The following is a 24,304-nucleotide window of genomic DNA, read 5'->3' as shown; positions in this document are numbered from 1 at the left end:
TTTCTTCATTTGATCCTAAAGTATTTCAATAGCTACCTCCGGTTTCTCACTATCCAAGTCCATTTTACAGATTGCTCCCAGGGAGATCGTGCATGTCTCTCCTAATCTTGTCACATGCTTCTCAACCTTTCATTACACAGAGAATAGAATGAGATTCAGTCATTTCCCATTGTTCCCAGATTCCTTTTTTCTTACTTGCTACAACTGACTGTTATTCCCTTAACATTGCATTTATTTACTTTTTTTTTTTTTTTGGAAACTTGGGTGCCCTTTCTCACGCTGTTCCATGTTACTTACATGTCCATACTTCAACTCTGTACTTCAAAATTTATCTCTTCCGGGATGCCTTGTTGGCTCATTTCGTTAAGCGTCTGACTTGGTTTTGGCTCAGGTCACAATCTCATAGTTTGTGGGATTGAGCCCTGCATCGAGCTCTGCACTGAGAGTGCAGAGCCTGCTTGGGATTCTCTGTCTCCCTCTGTCTGCATGCTTGCTCATGCTCTGTAAATAAATAAATAAATACAACATTAAAAAAATAAAATTTATCTCTTCCTTCAAGTTCAGCCTCAATTCATTCCTAGTTGAAAACATCCCTCATTTAGAATTCATATTTCCCTTTTCTGTATATAATTTGTTTATATTATTTTTGTATACTTTTCCCACTGGATTTTCAACTACCTCAGACTTGAAACTGTGTAATATTAAATATAATAACATACATAGAAATTTGGCACAGTTTCTGCACGAAGAAGGTGTTGAATAAATAGAAGTTATGGTATATGCTCCCTCTGGACTTGGCACTTCATCTGATGCCTGGTCAGGATGCAATGAATGTTTAGTCAAGTGAGTTTAATTGATATCTGAAGTTCAAAAATACTGCAATGCTACCTATAGGCCTTTCTTTCAAACAAAATACATACTGCATGCGCATTGTCATATCTGCTTTGTCTTTTAAGATCTTTCAATTTCATGTTAGTTTTTCACTGAAAAAATAAATTAATGAATGATTCGTTTTGCTTAAAATTTCCAGGTCTGGCAGTATATTGGCTATCTACTAATACTAGGCTGCATCTTGTATATGTTGTAGAATTCATGCTGTGCTAATGCTTTAGGCACTCGATGTTTTTGGTGTAGCACTTGAATTTCCATTTACTGGTCAGTATTCCTCTCAGATGTCTAATTACCAGGAAAAGGCTACTAGAGTGTCAGAGAAGCATTGGAGAAAATGCTGGACTCATTCTGTTTAAATCTAACCACTCTCCCAGCAGGGTGGGTCTCATCTGCTTTAACGAAATGCTGATAGTAGGTTTCAAACCCTTTCTAAAAGACACGCTGAAGCATGTGTCTGGCAGGTTCTAAATAAATTCCATTTTCTCTTTATTGATTTCAACATACTTTGCATATAGAAAGAAGAAAGAAAGACTCTGTAAAAGGGAAAATGGATGTTTTATTAAATCCTTTTCATTTGATTTTACTGTGAATAAAGTCCATGAATTCACCAATGCAATCCCAAAACAACCAAAGAGGGTATGATGGGCTCCTGTTATTCTTACGCTGTTGTTCGTATATTTAATTTTCTTCATAAGAGGCTCTCTCACCCTATCAAGAGGTATGAAGAAAAAACAGGACAAAGCAAATAACAATGTTGGGAATAAAAGGTAAACTTAAAGGACAATAGAATGATTTTGAAACTTTACTGAATATTGGTTTTCACCTTAACTCCCTGGGGTAAGGGAGCAGTCATGTTGATGATATATCAACTATGGTAAAATAAAATATGAATACTCTACATTTACAGTATAAATGGATGTAACTTTCTGGAAAGCATTTTAGTAATACAAATCAAGAAGCTTTAAACAGTTTATATATTGACCTGTTATTTCTCCTACCAAGGCAATAATTGAAAATTCAGATGAACATTTATGTACATGGATTTTTAATTAAAACATTATTTGCAAATGTGAAAAATAGAAGTGACTGAACATACACTAATAGGAGAAAGTTAAATGAATAATAACATATAGAATGTTCTTTAGTAGTGAAATGTGGTAATTTTGAAAAATATTTAATACTATTGATACATGTTCACAATACAAACTTAACTGAAAAACCCAGCTTATAACATTCTTTATTGGCTTATTTTTTTTTCTTTCCTACGTATAATGCAAGCTCACTGTAGTAAGTCATGTCACATGTTGTAGCAAGTGAAATGGTATTCTGTTCCCTCAATGACCCAATTGATATAGTTAATATTAATGTGGTGAGTTTTTTTCATACCTTACTTCATGCTTATATAACCATATACACAGTTACACACATATACACAATGTAATCTTAATTTTGTAAATCTATTTTTTTAAGTACTGGATTAAGTATTTTCAAAGTACTGGATGGAATCCAAGTTACTTCTGAGAGGTTGAATTAGGAAATAACTTATTTTCCTCTGTTTTTTTCTGTATTTTCTATATACAACATTAAAAAAGAAGAAAACTAATGGAAAATATTGAGTGGTGCCAAACCCTTTTAAATATGAGGACACAGAGGTGACTCAGTTAAGCAGCTTACTCTTGATATCAGCTCAGGTCTTGATCTCAGGGTTGTGAGTTCAAGACCCATGTTGTGTTCCATGATGCACATGGAGTCTACTTAAATAAATAAATATGAGGACCCAGAGATAAGGGATTAGAAAATGGCAGCTATTGGTGATTAAAAAAACACACACACACAAAACCTAAACAAGTAACAATAACTATCAGCAGACGCAGCCACTAAGGTTAGGTTTTTTTCACATCTGTGTCCTATATCTCCGATTCTCTGGGGTGCTCATGCCTTTAGGGGTGTGCAACAGAGGAACCACCAGCAAGCCCTGGAGTAAATGGGCATGCCCATTTCAATCCAAGATAAGTAATTTAAATTCTTTTATATTAAAAGAGACAGAACAATTGAACTGAAGAGGATGGCTTTAGGTCATATCCCTGTCCCTTTGGGATATACTTATTCTTTATCCTAGGTCAGTGGTTTCAACCTTGGCTATGCATTAGAATCATCTGGGACCTTTTAAAACTGTGACTCCCTGGACCCCATCTGCAATGATTCTGACTTAATTGGACTAGAGTGGGGCCTGGGAATACAGCAAAAGTTCCCCCAGATGATTTTAATGTTTACCCAGGTTGAGAAACTATGTCCTAGGTCAAGGGAGTCGAGTGTCCTAGAAACGGTAACAATAGTGACACTTTATGCAAACTGATAATCTTGAGGTTTTGTAAGATTTTCATTTAATATTTCACCTATTTGTTCATTTAAACAATTAGGCATTCAGAAAAGAGTTAAGTAGACACATATGTGTTTACAATAACACATGTGTTTTCAAAGAATAGTTGTTTCCTGGAATATTTATAGTAAGACAATAAAGTGTGAACAGGCACTTTGTAGAAAGATGTACATTCAGAATTCACATATGACTCATTTCTTGCTTCATAACATTGTTAACCAGAATAGTGTAATTCTACAGTTCTCTGAACTCAAACACTCTGCATGCACTTTTCTTGGTACCCTCACTCTTTCCATTTGACTCTTTCATGTACTTACTTGAGGGCAACTAATTTCCTTTTATCTCTCACAGTGACCAGTATAGACCTTACATATAGTAGGTACTTAATAAAACTGTGTAGCAAACATACAAAGACTCCTAAATTTTCTTTGTTCACAGATCCTTTAGTGTCTCAGTAATTTTTTGTGTGTGTGACCTAACAACTTAGTAGTCATTTCAAGAAAAAAAATACTTGCTGATTACTTAATGGGATGTATTTGTTAGACATGGCACAACTTCTCAGATTTTGGAATGAGATTGAACACTGCGTCTTCATTTCCTGTTTGACATTCATTTTCATGCAGTATTTGCATTTTATCAGAGCAGTCACTGAACACCCAACTTCACAAAATGGAATGGCCTTGATTTGAGTGTAGTACATTGAATCGTGGGCGGTCTCCAGTTTCTGCAGTGTCCAGAGGATGTTGTTATTATCGCGCCTGTGTGGAATTTTACCCCTCTGAATTTGTGTCCCCTCTGTTGGCTTTGAGCACAGTTTGGGAACTGTGGCCCCAAATCTCAGGCTTTTGATGTTTTTGTTTTGTTTTAGGTATCACAGAAGATTTGTTTCCTAAATATTTGTTGATTACGTCATTGGCTTTAGATATTCAGTTGCTAAACCTCTGCATACATTCTAAGAGAGAAGATTAATCACACTATTTCTTTGTAGCATTAAGATATGGAACCATTAAAAAGAGGTACTTAAAAAAAGTGCTTAACTAGATTCAAGGCACTGTACTAATAAGTACTTTACAGTACTGTATTCTTTGATTCTGAGTTGTCTTTAAAGTTTTAATTCATTTTATACACAATGGTAAAGAAAATTTTCCTGTTTGCAGGAGGGATAGATAGGCCGGTCTTTGGGCAGTACTGGACAGATCCCCTGGCAGGAGATGAAGGCTGCTGGCTGTCCCAGTTGGTACAGACAGTTGACCTACGTTAAAGCCCAGTCTAGAGAAAGGTGTTAGCAGGGACTTTAGTGATGAGTCCTCTCTTACTCCAGGTCTCCTGAGTCAGAGTTGTGCAGTTCAAAATAATAATCACACTCTACAATTATTTAGTTTGGAGATTTTACATCCTTTCTAGAAACTTGGGGGGGTAACTTTTGGGGGACATTGTCGGTTTGGTATACTAAATCCTTTTTCAGGATGGTATATAAATAGCAATAATTTGATTTCTTTTTGGCATGCATGACATAGTCTTCTCTAGATTTCATAAATTATACTAATTGGGAGTACTGAAGAACACTGCATCATTAAATTGCAAAGGAGGCTATAGTACTTTGTGTTCAATTTAAGCAATTTATACTTAGATCATCCCCAACAGGGTATTGTACCCAAGCTAACACATCCAACCCGATTTCCATTGTTTCATCACTCTTCCCTCTCATGAATGTTTCTCTAAAGTTGTTCTTGTCTCTCCCATATATTTGAAACACCTAGGGGAAAACATGAGCTACTCAAAGATTCCTAATGGTTATTCCTTTTAAGTAGCAATGTATTAAGAAACATAAGTCATTGTGAAATATATATATAATAAAAACTTTATATTAAAAATATTCTTATTTATTTTATTATTTTCCCAAATGGTGTTTTTGTAGTAGTCTTTTTTTTTTCACATAAATTACTTTGTTCCATTTTTACTTCCAACTTCAATTCTGGTTTCTTGGTAATCTACTGGAGTATTATCCTACAAATTAAAGTTGAGTAATAATTGGTGGAAACTGATCCTCATATAATTGCTTAAAGCAACAATGGTTGCCCTAACAAAAAACTTGTGTTTTGAAGTTCTTTCTCAATATCATGAGAATGAATGTATCTGTTGAAAGAAATTACCGAAGGAAGAAGTGTAATGAATCAAAGACCGTGCACTTAGCTTGAAGTACATCACTTACAAATAGTCTGTGTGCAGAAATGATTGCTTACCCATCTCTTTGTCCTGCCCTCTACTTCAAGGCTTATCTACCTCAGTTTACACATTTGCATCCTCCCTTGCAGTTTAGTTCTGAGCCAGTGATCTCACTTAATGGTATCAGAGGAAGGAATTCATTCACTAACTCAATCATTCATTCAAAAGTAAGGATTGTTATTTGAGGATACAGGAGTAAATAAAATGAAAAAGTCCATGTTATAGAGCTAATGTTCTAAATTTATTTTTGAGAGAGAGAGAGTGCAAGCTGGGGAGGGGCAGAGAGAGAGGGAGACACAGAATCCGAAGCAGGCTCCAGGCTCTGAGCTGTCAACACAGAGTCTGATGCAGGGCTTGAACTCACAAACTGTGAGATCATGACCTGAGCCGAAGTCGGGTGCTTAACCAACTGAGCCACCCAGGCGCCCCTCATAGAGCTAACAGTCTGGTAGGGGAAACAAAATGAACATAATGAGTAAATTATATAGTATGTAAAGAAGGTAGTATGGAAAACTAGGGTGCGAGGAGAGTGTTAACACAGCAGAGTTGGTTGCTCAGTCCTTGCATGTGTGGGGCCTGCGACCATGATTGCTCCTTGGCTAGATTCTGGGAATGCGGCCCTTGTGATGTTGTTTGTGTTACTGATGAATGCTCCTGTATATGCCTGGAGCAATGGGGCATGCTCTTTTAGCTTGTCCAGCAAGCCCCTTTCTCCACCTCAGTCTGTGTTAGGTACCCAGTACTTCTGTGGCAGCTGGGACCAATGCCTTTTCAAACAAGTGAAAAACTGATTCCTAACCTTTCCTCTCTGGGTTCTAGGTTCTGTTGCTCCACATTTAGTGCCTCCATATATGGCATACTTTATTTAAAAATTTTTTTTAACTGTTTATTTATTTTGAGAGAGAGAGAGAGAGCGAGAGGGAGACAGCATGTGTGAGCAGGCGAGGGGCAGAGAGCGAGAGGGAGAGAGAGAATCCCAAGCAGGCTATACACTTAGCCCAATGTGAGGCTCAATCTCATGGCTGCAAGATCATGACCTGAGCTGATCTCCAGTAAGAGGCTTAACTAACTGAGCCACGCAGGCACCCCTGTATACCATAGTTTGAGTGAATTTGTGAGTGAGTGAGGGAGTAATTGTAAGTGATTAAGAAGCAGGATGAAAAATTAGGAAGAAAAGATAAAAGTCAGGATGAGAAATACCTGTGGAGTGAGTTGGACAGTATGTTTTAGGAGCTGGAGTCAGACTGACTTATTTGCATTGAGGAAAAGGTCTTTTGCATGGGTAAGAAGGAACAGAGTCCAAGGGCTAATGGCCCAGCCCTCTCATTTGTTCCCTATTGAGTCGTCTGCAATGTGCTTATTCTTAAATTATAAGGATTCTTTTTATGTCATTCTTTTCATTAGTTTTGGTGAATCATACTCATTGAAGCCCCTGATTGAAATGAAGAAAATGTGTATTTTATTTGCTTTATAGCATGTTTCACCTTTGGAGATAATGTTCTTAATCTAACTCTTTGATTTCTTCTTAGATTTGACATTTCCTCTGTAATATTAATTTACTGCAAATAAATTTGTTTCTGTTTCAAACAGGAACAGATTTTTGTTTGTTTGTTAAACTCCAGAGCCAGTAAGAATTTTGGATCCAATCTGGTACTTAAGCAATGAAAAGGAGACTTTTTTATTTTAGCGAGTTTTTTTTTTTAATTCAGCACCCTTTTGTTCCTTTAAAAGAAGGCTATGTGTCCACATTTGAAATGCCAGAAAGAGTAAACTGTTGCAGCCCTTTCCACTCTGCATTACAGAATGTGGAATCATATGCTCCTTTCTCTTTACGAGCTTCTTTGTTGTCCTTGCTTTTTTTGCTGAACTTTCAACCCTGCTTCCAACTCAAATAGGGAAATTTTGCTGGTACCCTGGGAGAAAGAGTTGTCAAACTATGTTGGTATTCTGTAACAGAAGTAAAAATTTTAATTTTAATCTTTGCTGTAATACAGTTGCATTATATTTATTAAGCAAGTTTTGCTACTTCTATATTATTCTCTAGTCAAAATTTCCCAGTCAAATATTCTTTTGAAAAAGAAGGAAAAATATTAGTTTCCAAAAGGAAAAGGAAAAGGAATCTTAATATTTATTTGTTGCTGTGATCGTTGCAATAATATATTTCTCACTGGGTAACTGAGATTAAACTCAAAATTTTACCAAATAGTGGGGTTAGAAAGCTGGCTGTAACTTCAGGTGGCCTCTGTGGAAATTCTACAGTTATCATTCTTTCCCCGGTGTTTGGCCACTTCTGATCTTCTGTGTCCTCCTCCCTCTACCTCTCTTCCTTTATTTCTCCTCTTTCTCCTACTCTCCTTCTCCCCACTTTTCCTCCTGACCTTTATTCCATTCAGAATACATATTCTAAATCCCTTACTAAACTCCAGCAAAACACAAGGCTGAGTTTGAAATGCACTGATTGTGGAGAAACTTATTCTCACAGAGAAGACAAATAAACAGAAAGCAAAGCAAAGGCCAGAATATATCATGTGCCGTTAGACTAGCAGGTACAGAAGAGAAGTTCCCATCTGACTGAAATAAGAGTAAATTTATTTGAAGAGGGGGTGTTTGAGCTAAATGTTAAAGAATGGAGTAGGATTTTGGCAGGGAGAGATGGAAAAAAAAAGGGAGACTTTTCAGTAGAAAGAAAGAAATGAATAATGTAGCAAGAAAGTGGGTTGGTCTTGGATAGTGACCCTTGACCCATTTATGTGACAGTAGAGCAGAGGTCTGCAAAGTTTTTCTGTAATGTGCCAGATAGATCATTTTCGGCCATATGGCCTCTGGTGCAACTATCAACTCAGCTGTTGTAGCGAAAGCAGCTGTAGGCAATACATAAATGAATACTGTGGCAGTATTCCAAGAAAACTTTATTTACAGTAGTAAGTGGTGGGTCAGAGTTGGCCTGTAGGCTGTAGGGTTTGTCAACCCCTAATTAGATAAGGCTCGAAAGGAAGGTGATGGCCAGATCTTAGATTTTGAATGCCAGGCTAAAGAGTTGGGGATTAATTTATATTATTTTTAGTGAAATCATGATTGTTACATCTCTACTAAAGGTCTTAAATACCCAGACATTGAAATTTGGGACCAGATGTTTTCTGTGTACATTTTAAGATATTTATATAGTTAGCGCTAAATTAAAATTTCTGTGACTGGATATCTTGTATGAAAATGGCAAAGTACAAATAAAGCCTGATTTGGGTTATAGCCAGAAGTTTGTCATCTTTTGGGTTCTCACCACAAAGTCTCTATTATAATGGACCAAAAAGTCAGATTATGGAAAACAAGCAAGAATGAATGGGCAGGCCCTTTAGAGATCTGAACTCAAAATATCAACATTCTCCCTGTTCAAAAAATGATAGTGTGAACTGATTCTAAAGTAAATACTAAATCCACAGTTTTCGATACTTTTTAAAACTACTTTATCAAGGTGTGATTGACATGTAAAAAGTTGTACATATTTAATGTATATGCTCCATGAGTTTGGAGTTATACTCATGAAACCATCATCACGATCAAGGCATCAAGACCATAGATGTACTCATCACCTTGCAAAGTTTCCTCCCATCCCTATTAACAATGAATTTTTTTTGTGGTAAGCACTTAAAGATTTACCCTTTTAGCAATTTTTAAATATATAATACATATTATTAGGAATAGGCGCTATGCTGTATAGATCTTCAGAACTTATTTATCTTATAATTGAAGCTTAGTACACTTTGACCATCACCTCCCCCTCCACTCACCCCGTGGCAATCACCATTCTATTCTCTGCTTCTGTGAGTTTGATTATTCTGGATTCCACACATAAGTGAGATCATAACATTTGTCTTTATGTGTCTGGCTTATTTCGCTTAGCATAATGTCTTCCAGGTCCATCCGTATTGTTGCAAATGGCAGGATTTCCTTCTTTCTTTAAGGTTGAGTAGTAGCCCACTGTATGTATATACCACATTTTCTTTATCCATTTATGCAGTGATGTGCATTTAGGTTGTTTCCATACCTTGGCTGTTGTGAATAATGCAGTGAACCTAGGAATGAAGGTATCTCTTTGAGGTGGATACTTATCATACAGATTGTCATCTACATAGATTCTAAATTAATCCTCAAGGCAAGACTGTTTCTTCTTAATGTTTTTATCCCTAATACCTAGCTACTGCAGATCTGGCCCAAAGTGAGCAGTCAATAAACATTTGATGAATTAATGTAGGTGAATATTTCTAATTGTTCCCAACCATTTTATTCCACTATATTTTTGTGCTCTTCATTTTTAGTCTAGTTCTCATTTGAATGCTTAAACCTCAGTAAAGTTTTAAAATTTATTTTATTGTCAGAGTATCTTATACTTAAAATTTGATCTGTGATCTATTTATAAAAGCTTTATAAACCTAATGTGTTTTTAGCATTACATTCATAGAAAAATGTTGCATATTAAATGAAATTATTGTAGATGCTTGAAATATAACACAAAAGAAGGGGGCTAGTTTTTGTACAGTAGAAATCTGAAAATAAGGTACAACTCTATGGATACAGTTGTAACCTACATAATGGTAACAACATAATAAGATGATGTCAAGTTCTTTTGAAAAGAAGTGGGGTTATAATTTATCAGCCCACCCACTTCAAGCTCTAGACGTCACCCAAACAAATAGCTAGCTTTATTTTTCTAAAATCCCTATTAGACTGACTCACTCATCTATATCTTATAGCAAAATCATAATATAGTGTTGGTTCTAATATGCTTTTTCAAGAGCACTTCTTTATGTATAGAGTACTCTTTTGAATTTTAGTTATTCTCATTACTTAACAATGCTTTTAATTATATGATAGTTAATTTTTTCCCCGGCAACCTTAGGACTGTGCTCATTGATGTGTATTTTATTTTTACTTGTTTCTCTCAACATCTAGATTATATGTTTTCTAAGGGTGCAGTTGAAATCATTTGATATTGAACCATTTTTAAACTAATCGTGACATATTGAAAAGAAGATTATGTGGCAAGACATAATGATTATAATTAAGTGACAGAGAAAATAATAAGTGCATGAAAACCTGAAAAATGCAACGGAGAAGAGTGGATAGATTATGGAGACAAAAGCACCTGTGGTTGAAAATTATATGTTTAATCGCGGAATCTGTCCCATTTAAATGCCAAAGTATTTTTGTTGGATAATTAGTAGGGGGATTGTTATGGAGATTATATATACATCTATAACATCTGGTTGCCAGCCCTGTTTGCTTAATCAAAATGTTAACACCATGGAAATCAGAAGTGTCCTATTTAAGTCTTGGGCAGGCAATTCTTTATTCTTGTCCTTTTATTTGTAGGAGAAAGAATTGTTTATGCCCCTTTAATAGCAGCAAGCAGGCTTCCAGCTGAGACTTTTTGTTTTTTTTAATGCTATTTTTGCTGTTTCTTATGCTGGGGCCACACAAACCCAGCCTAGGGATGGGGTGAAAGGCTCATAGGACCAGCAAATTCTTCTCTGCACTTTCTTCTCTGCACTGGTTGGAAGGAAACAAGTAAGCTACTGAATATGGTAAAAACCAAATCCCTACTGGTTTTCAAGAAGAGATGTGGGCAGTAGAATGCATAGAACTTGGAGTCAGATGAACCTGTCTGTGAATCCTGCCTTAATTGTGCAACTCTAGCCTTAGATTCCTTGCCTTAAAATGGGGGGAAAGTCTTGCAGGTTTGTATTAGGATGAAATTGGACAACACGGATAAAGTTTCTCACACTCAGCTTGTGTGTGTGTGTGTGTGTGTGTGTGTGTGTGTGTGTGTGTGTCTGTGCATGTCATAAATAGCATTAGTTTTTTTTTCCAAATTGAGCTAGAGAGGACCCTGCTGGTCAGGGCTACATTATGTCCTGAGTCTAATAGATCTAAGGAGCAGAAATACGGGATCTCTTCAGAGGAACACTGATTTTGATCGGCAATATTTGACCTTTGCAAATCATTTTTTTCCTGAACTTGATAATCATTTTCTCACCAAATTTATTCTTTAACATAATTATTACATGTGGAAAAATAAAACCATCCATTCTGGATTAAAAAATGTTTTGGAAAACATTAAGAATCAAATTCAGCCTCAGAATGTCAGGAGCCTTTAGTGTGTCTTATTTTGACAACTGTACTTTGACAGGAGAAGACAGAAGACACAGGTTTGGTTTTTTTATGAATTTCGCTTAAGATCTTACTACACACTGGAGTTTGTCTATAAATCAAAGGCTCTCAGAATTTCTGAAATTAATCGTTATAGCAAAGGAATTAATCAGAATTCCTATTCCTGAAGATGCTGTTGAAGGAGCCATTGTGGGTACATTTGATTTGAATAAGACCCATTATTAAATTTTATTAGCGAATCTTAATTCCCTTTTAGTTATGTGCAGTCTCCCTCTTATATGCCTTATCCTGTTTTTGGTACATAACATTATCCTTCCTTCCTGTACCTTCTCTTACGAAAGATAGAGTAGCCCATTAAATAACACATGCTGCGTTTACAGTTGTATCCTGTATCATCCAAGGTGCTTGCTTTGGAAGCAACAGAATCTGCCTCTGGCTACAAGGAATAAAGGGCCTCTGGGGAGGGATGATGCTACAGCTCACAGATCAGCAGGAGGAGCTGTACAACCCACCTCTGGAAGGACAAAGGGCAGGGAGACTTTGGAAAGCTCAGTGGGTAGGTGCTCCTAGACTTTCTAAGATGTTTCAGCTTCGGCAACCATTTGCTTCTGTGTATCTTCAGCCACATTTTGAGGTCCTGACAGAATCTTTCTGGCCCCCGTTAGTGAGGTACTTTGTGCCAGCGGCTCAGTAAATTTCATCTAGGGGATTAGGAGCTGGGCAGTTGGAGGAATTATTTTGAATGAGGCAACTATTTGTCTTCTACACATAGCTTTTATTCTAGGTGGACCTGTTCAAGGACGTTTAGTTTAGGAGGCCATCATGTCACATGTTTTACTTGTTTTTTACATAAGAGTTATATTTCCCATATGAGTTTAAGGCCATGGTTTAATGTGTGTGTCTGTTGGGGAGCTCCCTTTTTTCCTTTTTTCTTTCTTTCTTTCTTTCTTTTTTTTAATATTGATTGATTTATTTTTGAGACCGAGAGAGTGCAAGCGGGGGAGAGGCAGAAAGGGAAGGAGACAGAGAATCCCAAGCAGGCTTTGCACTGTCAGCAAAGAGCCTGAGGCAGGGCATGAATTCATGAGTCATGAGATCATGACCTGGATGGAAGCCAAGAGTTGGACGCTTAACCGACTGAGCCACCCAGACGGCCCCCCTTTTTTCTTTTTAGTTCATGTTATATAAGCATTTCTCAGTAATTGCAACAATATATTCCTTGAATTAATTTTAGTAGCGTGATCCCAAGACTCCCTGTTACATGGTGTAAAGATGGCTTTGCAGTCATTCACAGGGATGTGTTTCAGCTAACAAGACCTCTTAAAATGAGTGAGACTTGGAGCAGTTCACATTACTTACCTGAATTCTCATTTTTTCATTGGTAAAGTAGACTTGATATCACATATTTTATAAAAGTATATTGAGATTTTTGTGATAATATACATGCAAGGCTTGGCATTAGGAACATGTGCTTATCCACAGCCCTTCTTCATATTTTGATTTTAAATGTTACATGATTTTTATTAAATTTTAGAGTAATGGGCTGAACTTATAAAATGATGGGAAAATAAATAATTTGAGGAACAGTAGGTGCTAAAAACCAAGGCTTCGTTGACCTTTTAGTACCTGATGCTCCTGAATTTATTAAAAGCAATGATAGTAATGACTAATCACAAATAATTTAACCTCCCACAAAGCTGCCTATTATTAAAAATGCTGAGAGGGCATAGGTATGGATAAATATCAGTAATATATATTTTGCTTTGTTTTCTATTCTCCATATATACATTTGAATATATAGAGATTGTTGTCCTGGAAATTAACAGTTTTTTAGACAGACTAATGGAACCTCATTTTAAGGTATAGCTATCCAGAATATAATCCTCCCTTTTCTTTCCTTTTTCCCAATTCATTCTTCCCATCTCTTCACTCTAAACTGGGGTTAGGATTGCTTTTAAGAGCTGAATCAGGCAGGGTGCCTGGGTGGCTCAGTCGGTTAAGCATCGGACTCTTGGTTTTGGCTCATGATCTCTAGCTTCGTTGAGTTTGAGCCCTGAATCAGGCTCCACACTGCACTGCTGTGCAGAGCCTGCTTGGGAATCTCTCTCTGTCTCTCTGTCTCCCCCCCCCTCTCTCTCGGCACCTCCCCTGCTTGTGCTCTCTCTCACACTTAATAAATAAACTTAAAAAGAAAAGAGTTAAATCAGGCAGTTGTAATGCAGTGGCTTAAGAGCACACACTTTGAGGAGAGATGGTCCCAAGTTTGTGTCCTGTTACTTCCATCTACTGCAGGTTGGCCATGGATGATTTACAAACCTAACCCACAGTTACCAATATATATGATGAAGGAAACAATAATGTCTCTGTAATTAGGATTTTGAAGAGTAAATGGAATGATGCACTTAAAAATGAACACAATGCCTGACTCATTAACCCTCAACACATTTTAGTTCTTGTGGTTATAATTATTATTCTATATATTATTAACATTTTATTATCATACAGAAGAGGAAATATACTAAAAAATCTTTGTGTCTAAATAGATAATAGTGTTTGAATAACATTTAACTTGAATTTTAGAGTCTTGAAAGGATCAGAGCTCTTTTCTAGCCTGCTAGATTGCATCTTTTCTAGGACTGGGTGATTACTGCAGTAGTTCGATTTGTATTTAAAATGTCTTTGTTATGGTCCAAAAGCAATTTAAAATCTAGTTTATTTTTAACAAAGTTAGAGTATATAAGGTGTAAGAATAGTTTGGTAATAATATTGCAGCTCAGGCAATGGTGACAAGGATTTTTTACCTGACCTTCTATTCTTGTGAAAAAATATTTGGAGTGAAATGGGTTTTTGCAAATGTATACCCGCAACATCAGTCCTCATGAGTTATTTCTTACAGATGACGCTAATGTTTGTGAAATGGTCTCCAACTGTGGAGAAATAATTTTTATTATTAATGATATTAAGTGACAGCTAACCTCTGTGCTGAACACATTATTTGCATTATTTCATTTTATTACCTCAAAGTAGTTACTATTCTAATTTTACAGATGAGCAAATGGACTTTGAGAGGTAACTTCCCCAAAGTCACACATCTAGGGAATGGCAGAGATGGGCATCGACTGACTCCAAAGCCCATTAATAGCAGAAGAGAAGGCCTCTTTGGCAAAGGTGGTAAAGTTGTGATACAGGCTTTACAAAGGCATTTCCATGGTGATACAAGTTTTTTTATGAGACATTAACATTGGTATATCCATGAACATATTGTCAAAGATCTATAAAGCTGTAGGTTTAAGTTAGAAACCAGTTAATTCTTATTTTCCTCAATTTATTATCTTACTGTGCTTTCTTACATATTTAACAGATAATATACTTCTTGGTATTTTAAAGATTTTATTTTGATATTTGGTAATTTGGAACTGAAACACATCCCATGCTTTCCAGACAACAGAACAAAATAAAGGAGCTAGTCATGCACTAAGGTTTAGTGAGATTGCATTTGATTCTAGGAACTTTGACTATATTTTGAATTAGTTACTTGATAGCATTAGAACTAGTGAGGCCAAGTGAAAATGGGTTTTTCTGAAGACAGAACCTCTGTCTTCCCCTTATTCACTGCTTCCTTTTCTTCTCCTTTTTACTGGCAGAAAAAAAAATTGGGATAATAACACTGTGCCTTATTAATAATAAAAATTTATTCAGTTTTAGAAAGAATAATGAATTTGTTGGAATGTTTCTCCCCCTGTGTCAATGCATCCATACATATGTGTTTCCAGATTTTATCAGTTTTGTATGGTTATTCAGATGTCTTGAATGACATTTTAAGGTATAGTGACATATGCACCCTAGGATCTGACATGCTGTTATTTCTGGCTTCTTTCTCTTCCAGTGTCTGTATTTATGCTGAAAGTACAGGTGAATGACATCATCAGTCGTCAGTACCTGAGTCAAGCAGTTGTAGAAGTGTTTGTAAACTACACGAAAACAAATTCCACAGTAACTAAGAACAATGGAGCAGTGTTGATAAAAGTACCCTATAAATTAGGGCTCAGCTTAACCATTGTTGCTTACAAGGATGGCTACGTGTTGACACCTCTGCCTTGGAAGACTGGAAAAATGCCAAGTAAGCACTCAACAACAGTGTAAAAGCCTTTACTTAAATGTACATGACTTTTTTTTTTTTTTTTTTTTTTTTTTTTTTTTTTTTTTTCCTGCTTTGGGAATCTCTTGTTCTGGTAAACTGACAATGAGACAACCCATGTGAAGTCAATACAGAGAGGTTAGAAAGGAGTGCCAGTTGGAAGAAAACATGAAAGTCTTTTTTTTTTTTTCTTTTCCTCACAGAGGCTTGAAAGAGTCCTGAGCAAGAGCTCTGCTCTGGTACAGAGCTTGTCTGCAGGTGGCGGTGAGAGGCTTGGCATGCCCAGAGGATTAGTGAGGAGCAGGGTGGGCCAGATGGTGCAAGGACGTTCTTGAAAGTAGAGGCAAAAAGTTTAGATTTATGGGAATCATAAGGCAGTGCAGATTCTTGAGTACCATAACTGTAAGTTGTTTGGAAACTGAATTTACTTAACAGTGTATGACGTTTAGGCCAAAAACAGGGCTAGAATGGATTCAGGGAGCCTTGCTACAAAGCTGTGGTTGTGCTCCTGGTGGAGAGTAACAGTCTGATGTAAGAGAGGGAATGAAAGGGAGGAGGTAAATATAAGAGGCATACTGAAGGAAGAATTGGTAATTACTGTGCCAATCATCATATACACCTTAAACTTACAGTTATATCAGGTATAGCTCAATAAATCTGAGGAAAAAAAATAAGTGGATAAGACTTAGTGTGACTAATTGGATATTGAGAAGTACAGGCCATAGAAGATACTAGAATGCAAGTCTGATTGGAAGGATGATACTTAGGTAATCGATCTTTTGTGTGTGTGTGTGTGTGTGATGGTTATTAGAATTTAGATACTTAATTTGGTTTCATACTGGAAACATTTGAATTCTTGAACTCTTATTCAAGTTTAGAATGAGAAAGAAAATGAAAAATGAATTAGATAAATTAGGACTCATGTGAATGAGATTTAATAAAATCATGACTCAAAAATCTGACTAGGGATATAAAAGTCTGAGGTGAATTCTTGGTCTTATATACTTTAGTTTTTTTTATAAAAAAAGTTTTTTTTAACGTTTATTTATTTTTGAGACAGAGCATGAATGGGGGAGGGTCAGAGAGAGGGAGACACAGAATCTGAAACAGGCTCCAGGCTCTGAGCTGTCAGCACAGAGCCCGACTCGGGGCTCGAACTCACGGACGGCGAGATCATGACCTGAGCCGAAGTCGGCCACTTAACTGACTGAGCCACCCAGGCGCCCCACTTTAGTTTTTTTTTTAGAAGACGGAGATGAAGCACACTTATTCATTAAATTAGAATTAGAAAAATAATGAAAGAAACTAAAAGATGGGAAAAAGGAAATAAAGATGAAAGTAGATGGACATTAATTAGAAAATGTAGAGAGAATTGACAAAATGCTAGTTCTTCAAAAGAAATTATACATGCATCTGTAATCTAAACAAATAAGGAAATAAAAGATAAGAAAAAATATATAAAATCTTTAAAAAATCAAATGTTCTGTATCAAAGCAATAATCTTAAAAAATCTAATAATTTTGTGATAATATAAATGACTATATTGATTTTAGATGAGGTAGACCATAACCATGGATAAATGTTCTGAATAAAAATAGCTTGATTCAAAGGCTATTTAAAATTTTTTTAATGTTTAGTTTTGAGAGAGTCAGGGTGTGAGCAAGCGAGGGCAGAGAGAGGGAGACACAGAATCTGAAACAGACTCCGGGCTACGAGTTGTCAGCACAGAGCCCGATGCAGGGCCTGAACCCATGAACTGGAAGATTGTGACCTGAGCCGGTCAGACGTCCAACTGGCTGAGTCACCCAAGTGCCCCCGCAAAAGGCTATTTTAAAAAAAGACACTCCAAATCATTTTATAAAACCAGTGCAGCCTTGATTCTGAGATCTAACAAAGGTAATGAAAAATTAAATGCCTTCATATGTGCTCTCTCTCATATACACATGTACTCCTTTATAGACCAATCTTACTTATAACTCTAAAGACAAAAATCCTAAACAGAATAATACAAAAGAGTTTCACCATTGTTTAAATATAGCATTCTGTTAAGACCAAGTAGGATTTTTCTTCTTTGCAGGATTATAAGGATGTGAAATGTGTCTGTCAATTTTACATATCATATTAGTGGAACACTTTAGAAGTATCAGATAGCATCAATAGTTTTCTGAAATGCATGTTACAAGTTGACCATCCATGCCCAACTAAGAACAAGCTCTTTAAAAACTAGGACCATAAAGATATCCTTAACATGGTAAATATCTCAAAGTCATACCTGACTATAAAATAGTAGAGGTGATCCTATGAAAATAAGAAACAGAACACAGATGTCCATATTATTTTACATTATAGATTCTTATCAGAGCAAAAATATATCAACAGACCAAAAAAGAGGAGAAGTATAAGAAAGAATCAAAGACACTACTATTTCCAGTTATCATATCCCTGGAAAATTACAAAGCATGAATCTTAAAAATCTCAAAATTAATGGAATTAATGGAATTTGACAGAACTACTAAGTATAGAATTAGCATTGGTACAAGTCAATACATATTCTTATATACCAGAAGTAGTGACCAGTTATGAAAAATAATGAAAAGAAATCCCTTTCAAAACAACAAGGACAAGCAAAATATGCAGGAAACCTACAAAAAGTGTGAAATAACCATATATTGGGGAAAATAGAACTACAAATGTTACTGATTGACCTTAAAAAAAAAAAAAACTAAAACCCTGGATAAATGGAATGCATTGTATTTCTTTAGAAAGCCTGAATATTGTAAAGATTTCACTTCTTTCTAATTTATAGATTTAATGCATTAAAAAACTTGGCAAAATAATTCTTGGAGAATAAAAACCTGGAAATCATTTTAAAAGAAGATTTACTAGAGGTGATTTGCCATTTCATATAACTAAAATAATATGTAGCTACACAATTAAAATTCTGTAATACTGTGATACAAATTAGATACTAAGTAGCATGTAAAGAAAATGTAATCTATGACAAGGTACCAGTATAAATCATTAAGAAAAGGCTGAAAAAAAGTAGTATTAGGATATTTTGGATTCATATTCCAGATATATTGCTCATAGAGTTCAAATGTGGAAAATCAAATTATGTTAAATACAAGAAAATAAAAATGATTAAAAAAATTTTTTTAATGTTTATTTTTGAGAGAGAGACAGTGTGTAGAGGGGGAGGGGAAGAGAGAGAGGGAGACACAGAATCCAAAGCAGGCTCCAGGCTCTGAGCTGTCAGCACAGAGCCCGACATGGGGCTCGAACCCACAAGCTGTGAAACCATGACCTGAGCTGAAGTTAGACGTTTGACTGAGCCACCCAGGTGCCCCCAAAATGATTTTTTTTAATGAGGAAGGCCTGTTTAAACCTAAAAGCAATGAAATATGTCGTAAATTGTAGATTGCACTATTTTTAACAAAGGTATTATACAGCATATGACTATAGGTAATAATACTGTATTCTATATTTGAAAGTTGCTAAGAGTATATCTTAAAATTTCTTATCACAGGGGGAAAAATGTATGTAAGGTGGTGGATATTAACCAGACTTACTGTGGTAATCATTTTGCAATATATATAAATATTGAATCATTATGTTGACACCTGCAGCTAATAAGTCATACATCAATTATATTTCAAAAAATGTCTAAAAATAGGAAAATATTAGACAATAAAGAGTAGTAGCCTCAATATGTAAATAATTCATACAAATTAGTTAGAAAACACTCAGGTCCTAACTAAATAAGGTAAATGGGCAAAATCCTTACCTGGAATTTTTCAAAACCAGAAAAACAAAAGATTACTAGATGTGACAAACTGTTTTATTTTCCTAATAGTCTCAGATTTTCTGTACCAAAGACACACACATTTCTTAGATTTTTTCACCTTAGAAAAGTTTTTTAAAAGTGAACATAGTACTGAGAGAGTGAGGTATAGTGAGCTTTCTCGAACATGGTTGGTGGGTGTACAAGTCAGCAAAATTATCTGGTTAGCAATTTTGAAATATGTGTGTCAAAAGTCTTCAAAATCTTCACCTTTGTCCCAGTATTCCACTGCTAAGAGTCTATCCTAAAAATAGATATATAAATAACTAAAGTTGACAGGTCTTTGTACATAAGAATGTTGATTCAGATGTTATTTTTTGCAATAATGGTAAAAATGAAAACAATCTAAATATGTGATACTAGTACAGTGGTTAAGTAAGTCTTGATATTTCAAGAAAGGACATAAGTGACCTTGACAATGTTAGGAAGAGTTTCTAATGAGGGATGGAAATGCTTATTTTATCTTAAATGAAAAAAAACAGGGTAAAAATATTCCGCATATAATATTGTACTCCCTATTTTAAAAAAATCATAGGAAAAAGCCAGGAAGAATATACTGAAATATTAATAGTGATTGTCTTTGTCATGGGATTCGGAGGGCCATCACTTTATTCTTACTTTTTTCTGTATTTCTCAACTTTTCTAGAGTGGATATTCATCCCTTTTATAATGAGAAACCTTTTTTTTAAGTGAAAGGAAATCCACATATAAGTTTTAGTGAAGTTCAAAAGATTCTCCTCGGGTTTAATAACCTTCAGCTGTGAGGGCTGCCCCCCCCCCCCCTTTAACAAAGTATCCAAATGTGGGAAAGTGCCCTACTTATAATCATCTCAATGTCCAAGCTACTACCCTGACACTTTCTAATTTCATAAAGCCACTAGTCTAGCTATCAATGTATTCTGAATTGAAATTATACTTTTGTTTGGTATTTCTTTTCCTATTGTAGGAAAATGGTGTATTTCATTTTATACCCATTCATATATTTTTGTGTTTTATCCTCTTATCAGTCTTTACAGCTCTTTGAAATATCTTAAAACATATTTCCATGCAAATGTATTTTATCCTGTCCTAAGTGATTTAGGATTTTGTTATTTCTGTTAAGTGCTTGTATCGAATAGAAGAGAGCTATCAAATGAGAACTCATTTTTAGTAAGTTTATTTGATCTGTTCTTATAAAATGGTCTCCCCTCCCCCACACACTTCTGATCTTGAAATAATTTTGTTATCTTTCAGGCCATCTGCACTTACTGATCCCACCTGTTATTTAAGGTACCTACTCTTGTAGGCAGATTTGGCCTCATCCTGCATTGCTACCAATGACTGTGGATAATTTGTTCTGTTATGCATTAAACTGTTTCTTCTTCTGCCAACTTAGAGCTGGCAAACCATACTGTGTGGTGAAGAGAGTTGTGCCCTTATGCAGGAAGTTAAAAAAACATCAGTGCATGTAGTCTCTATCTTAGAGAACCTTGAATTGTAGAGCCAAAGTTTTATTTATTTATTTTAATCATAAGGAAATAACAAGTAACAATTGTATGGAGAAAACAGAGGATTATTCAAGCATTTAATCTGACAATACATGTCTGGGGTTATAGAACATCATTAGTAATTTTGGTACAAACTATTGGAAATAGAAAGGATTAGTAAAATAGTGATGCCTGACCTTTTTCCCCCTGACTTTACTGTGATACTCTTTTTTCCCCCTTCATCGTATTTTACATTTATTTTTCCTTTGTTCCCACAGTTTCCCCCCCACCCCACCCCTTCCCACTTTTTAGGGCCTGCTGGAACAGACTATATTTAACCTAGTTTTTCCCCACATTTAATAGAATATTTTAATTGTTCTATATTTCACAGTATATTCATCAGTTACACTTTCGCTGTTCCCGCAAAGCCAAGCAAATATATGGCTATTTGAAGACACTGTTTTAATTACTGGAAAATTAGCTGGTAAGTACAACACTTCTTCTCAACTTGTAGGTAAAAACTTAGTGATAATCACTTTAATTATGTTACTGTAGTTCTTCACTAATGAATTCATGTTAGTTGTAACTTGGAAAAAAGTCTAAATTGCTCAAGGATGATTAGTACTGCTGTAAGTTGATCTTAACTGATTCTTATTTCACTGTCAAACAACAATATGGGGTTTGTATAGTGGGAATCATTCTGTACTATTTTAGCATCCTGGCCCCAGTAGGAACATTTGAGTTTCCGAAAGACTGCACTGAGATTCTGAGCTTCTTTCCAAATCACATCTCTCACGGAGCTTTAGTGGTCAGTGAAATTAGGAAAAGGTTGGAACTTTGGGACTCTCTAATTTGCAGGCACTTCCATCCCTGAGTGGGAAGGGCCTGAGAGTGGGTAAGGTCTTACCATAGCAGGTGGGATTTACCCCACTTGCATATCCCATGGGCCAGATACAGGAAGCTTTATTTGGAGTCTCATTTAAACTATGACCTCTAGTTCTGCTTTACCAACCCTGAGAATGACAGTTCCAGCATGACCTTTACCCCCCTGCCATCTTCCTTAACTAGTTCTTAGGGGAACCCCCACATTTTTCACTCTTTTACTGCATGTTATATAAAACCTCTATCGATGACAAAAAAAATATTTTTTTGTATTGGGGAATCGATGTTTAAGACTAAAGCATAATAGTAATGACTGATTGGTAAAGGCAGAAAATCCTCAAAGTAAGAGTCCAATAAGAGTCATGGTAAAAAGAAATTGTTTGTGAAAGTTCATTTTCAGAAGCTATTTTTTTTTAATGTTTATTTTTGACAGGAGGAAGGGCAGAGAGAGAGAGAGAGAGAGAGAGAGAGTACAAGTGGGAGAGGGAACAGAAAGAGAGAGAGAAAGAAAATCCAAATCAGGCTCCAGGCTCTGAGCTGTCAGCACACAGACCAATGCGGGGCTTGAACTCACCGTGAGATCACAACCTGAGCCAAAGTCTGATAATCGACTGAGCCACCCAGGCGCCCCTCAGAAGTTATCTTATTTCAAAAATATTAAAGAAAATATTTGGAAAAAAAAACCAGCGTGTGATTAATTTACTGAGGAAATTACCAGAATCTTACTCTTGAAATCTAATAGATTTAATAGAATTTTGAGTTGCAAGTTTGCTCTGCCTGGCAGGATGGGTGCATGTGGCATGGTGTGCAGAAGGATGAAAAGTAAATAGGAACCATTTACCATAGAGAAAGGCTACACGTTATGCTGCTGGGACCTTAGTAAAAACAGTCCCTCTTCAGCACCTTCTTGTTAAGGTTGTGTTTTGACACATTCCTACTTCATACTGTCTTCTTCAAACCCCATTACAAATTGTAATTTCCTCCAGAATATATGAAATAGATTAGTGTGAACATGTCCATATGCCACTCCTTTGCATTTTACCAAGCAATGGTGAGCACTCATTTATCTGGGAGATACTGTCTATATCTCCATGAGAACACTGTGGGCTCGCTTGAGTTCTCAGATAGCTTCCTTTTACTACCTCAGTGTCCTAAGAGTTGACCCATTGAAAAGCTAAGCAGGAAAGGAGGGGTGTTTCTGCAGATGATAAATCCTTCCTTGGAAGATACACATCCTCACTTCTCAACTTCCATAAAACATTGATATTTTTTCTTCCAGGATTTGATCAGAAAGGTGTTCAGTTTGTACATTGAAAATTACAATGTGTACATGTTTTCAGTTATAAGAAATTTGGGGCTTCAGCATAAATAAGGCACATGTATATTTTTAACTTTATATTTGAAAATAACTTCAAATGCAAAAATAATTTCAAAATATAGAAAAGTTGCAAGGATAAGAGACAACTCCTGTATACCCTCTACTCAAATTTAGCTATTGATAACATTTTATTCCATTTGCTTTACTACATGTGTATTTGTGCTCTGGGTATGCATACTTTTTTTCTGAACCATTTGAAGGTAAGTTGCATCATGGCCTTTTACCTCTAAATACTTAAGCATGCACTTGCTAAGATTTGGGATATTAAGTGGCCACAACACAGTTCAGCCAATTTAATGTTGATAGGATAACTTACCATCCAAATTCCAATTTTGGCCACTGGCGCTTTTTTTTTTTTTTTTTTTTTTTGTGTCACTCCAGTTTAGGGTCAAATGTTACATTCAGTTTTCATGTCTCAGCCTCTATTAATGTGAAATATTTCCACAGCACTTTTTTAAGGCAGGTATTTTAACAGAGTAAGGTGTAGATAGTACTTGTAAAGTGATCAGAAGGTATTAGATTATACCCTCAATTTAACCAAAGAAGAATAATATAAATGTGTTGTTTTTAGTTATATCTCTTACTTTCCAGGTATTAGTTTTTCTAGCTTCATATGTAAACAATACACTGATTTTGAAAATTATGTTACATTTTTGTCATGTTTTGTGATGTAACTAGAAACTGACACTTTAAAAATTCTAATAATTGAACTGATTGCTTTTGTCTTTGTCAGCAACCTTAAAGTCCAAAGCAATAGCTGATATTTCTGATAAGTTTCAAGGATTTAAGAGTTGACCCTTAAATTGTTAAAAATACATTGATTACAGAAATATCAATACTATCACTAAATTTTCACTTTGTAAGTTATATTAAAGGATAGTCAATTCAAAGTTATTAACATGAGATAACATTTATCAATTGAATACCTGACATTTGG

At 35.6% G+C, this 24,304-nt stretch overlaps 1 protein-coding gene across 1 annotated transcript in view; it reads left to right on the top strand.

The window, feature by feature from the left end:
• FAM171B (family with sequence similarity 171 member B) overlaps positions 1-24,304 on the top strand; it is a 66,189-nt gene that overhangs the window by 24,108 nt on the left and 17,777 nt on the right. Inside the window, exons 2-3 of the mRNA XM_047873541.1 lie at positions 15,549-15,782; positions 21,499-21,591. Of these exons, the coding sequence (XP_047729497.1) occupies positions 15,549-15,782; positions 21,499-21,591 (327 nt within the window). The remainder of the gene's footprint in view (positions 1-15,548; positions 15,783-21,498; positions 21,592-24,304) is intronic.

The sequence above is a fragment of the Prionailurus viverrinus genome, chromosome C1, assembly GCF_022837055.1.
Source record: "Prionailurus viverrinus isolate Anna chromosome C1, UM_Priviv_1.0, whole genome shotgun sequence".
NCBI lineage: Eukaryota > Metazoa > Chordata > Mammalia > Carnivora > Felidae > Prionailurus > Prionailurus viverrinus.
The sequence above is the reverse complement of the archived record's forward strand: the minus strand, read 5'-3'. Positions and strand labels throughout refer to the sequence as shown.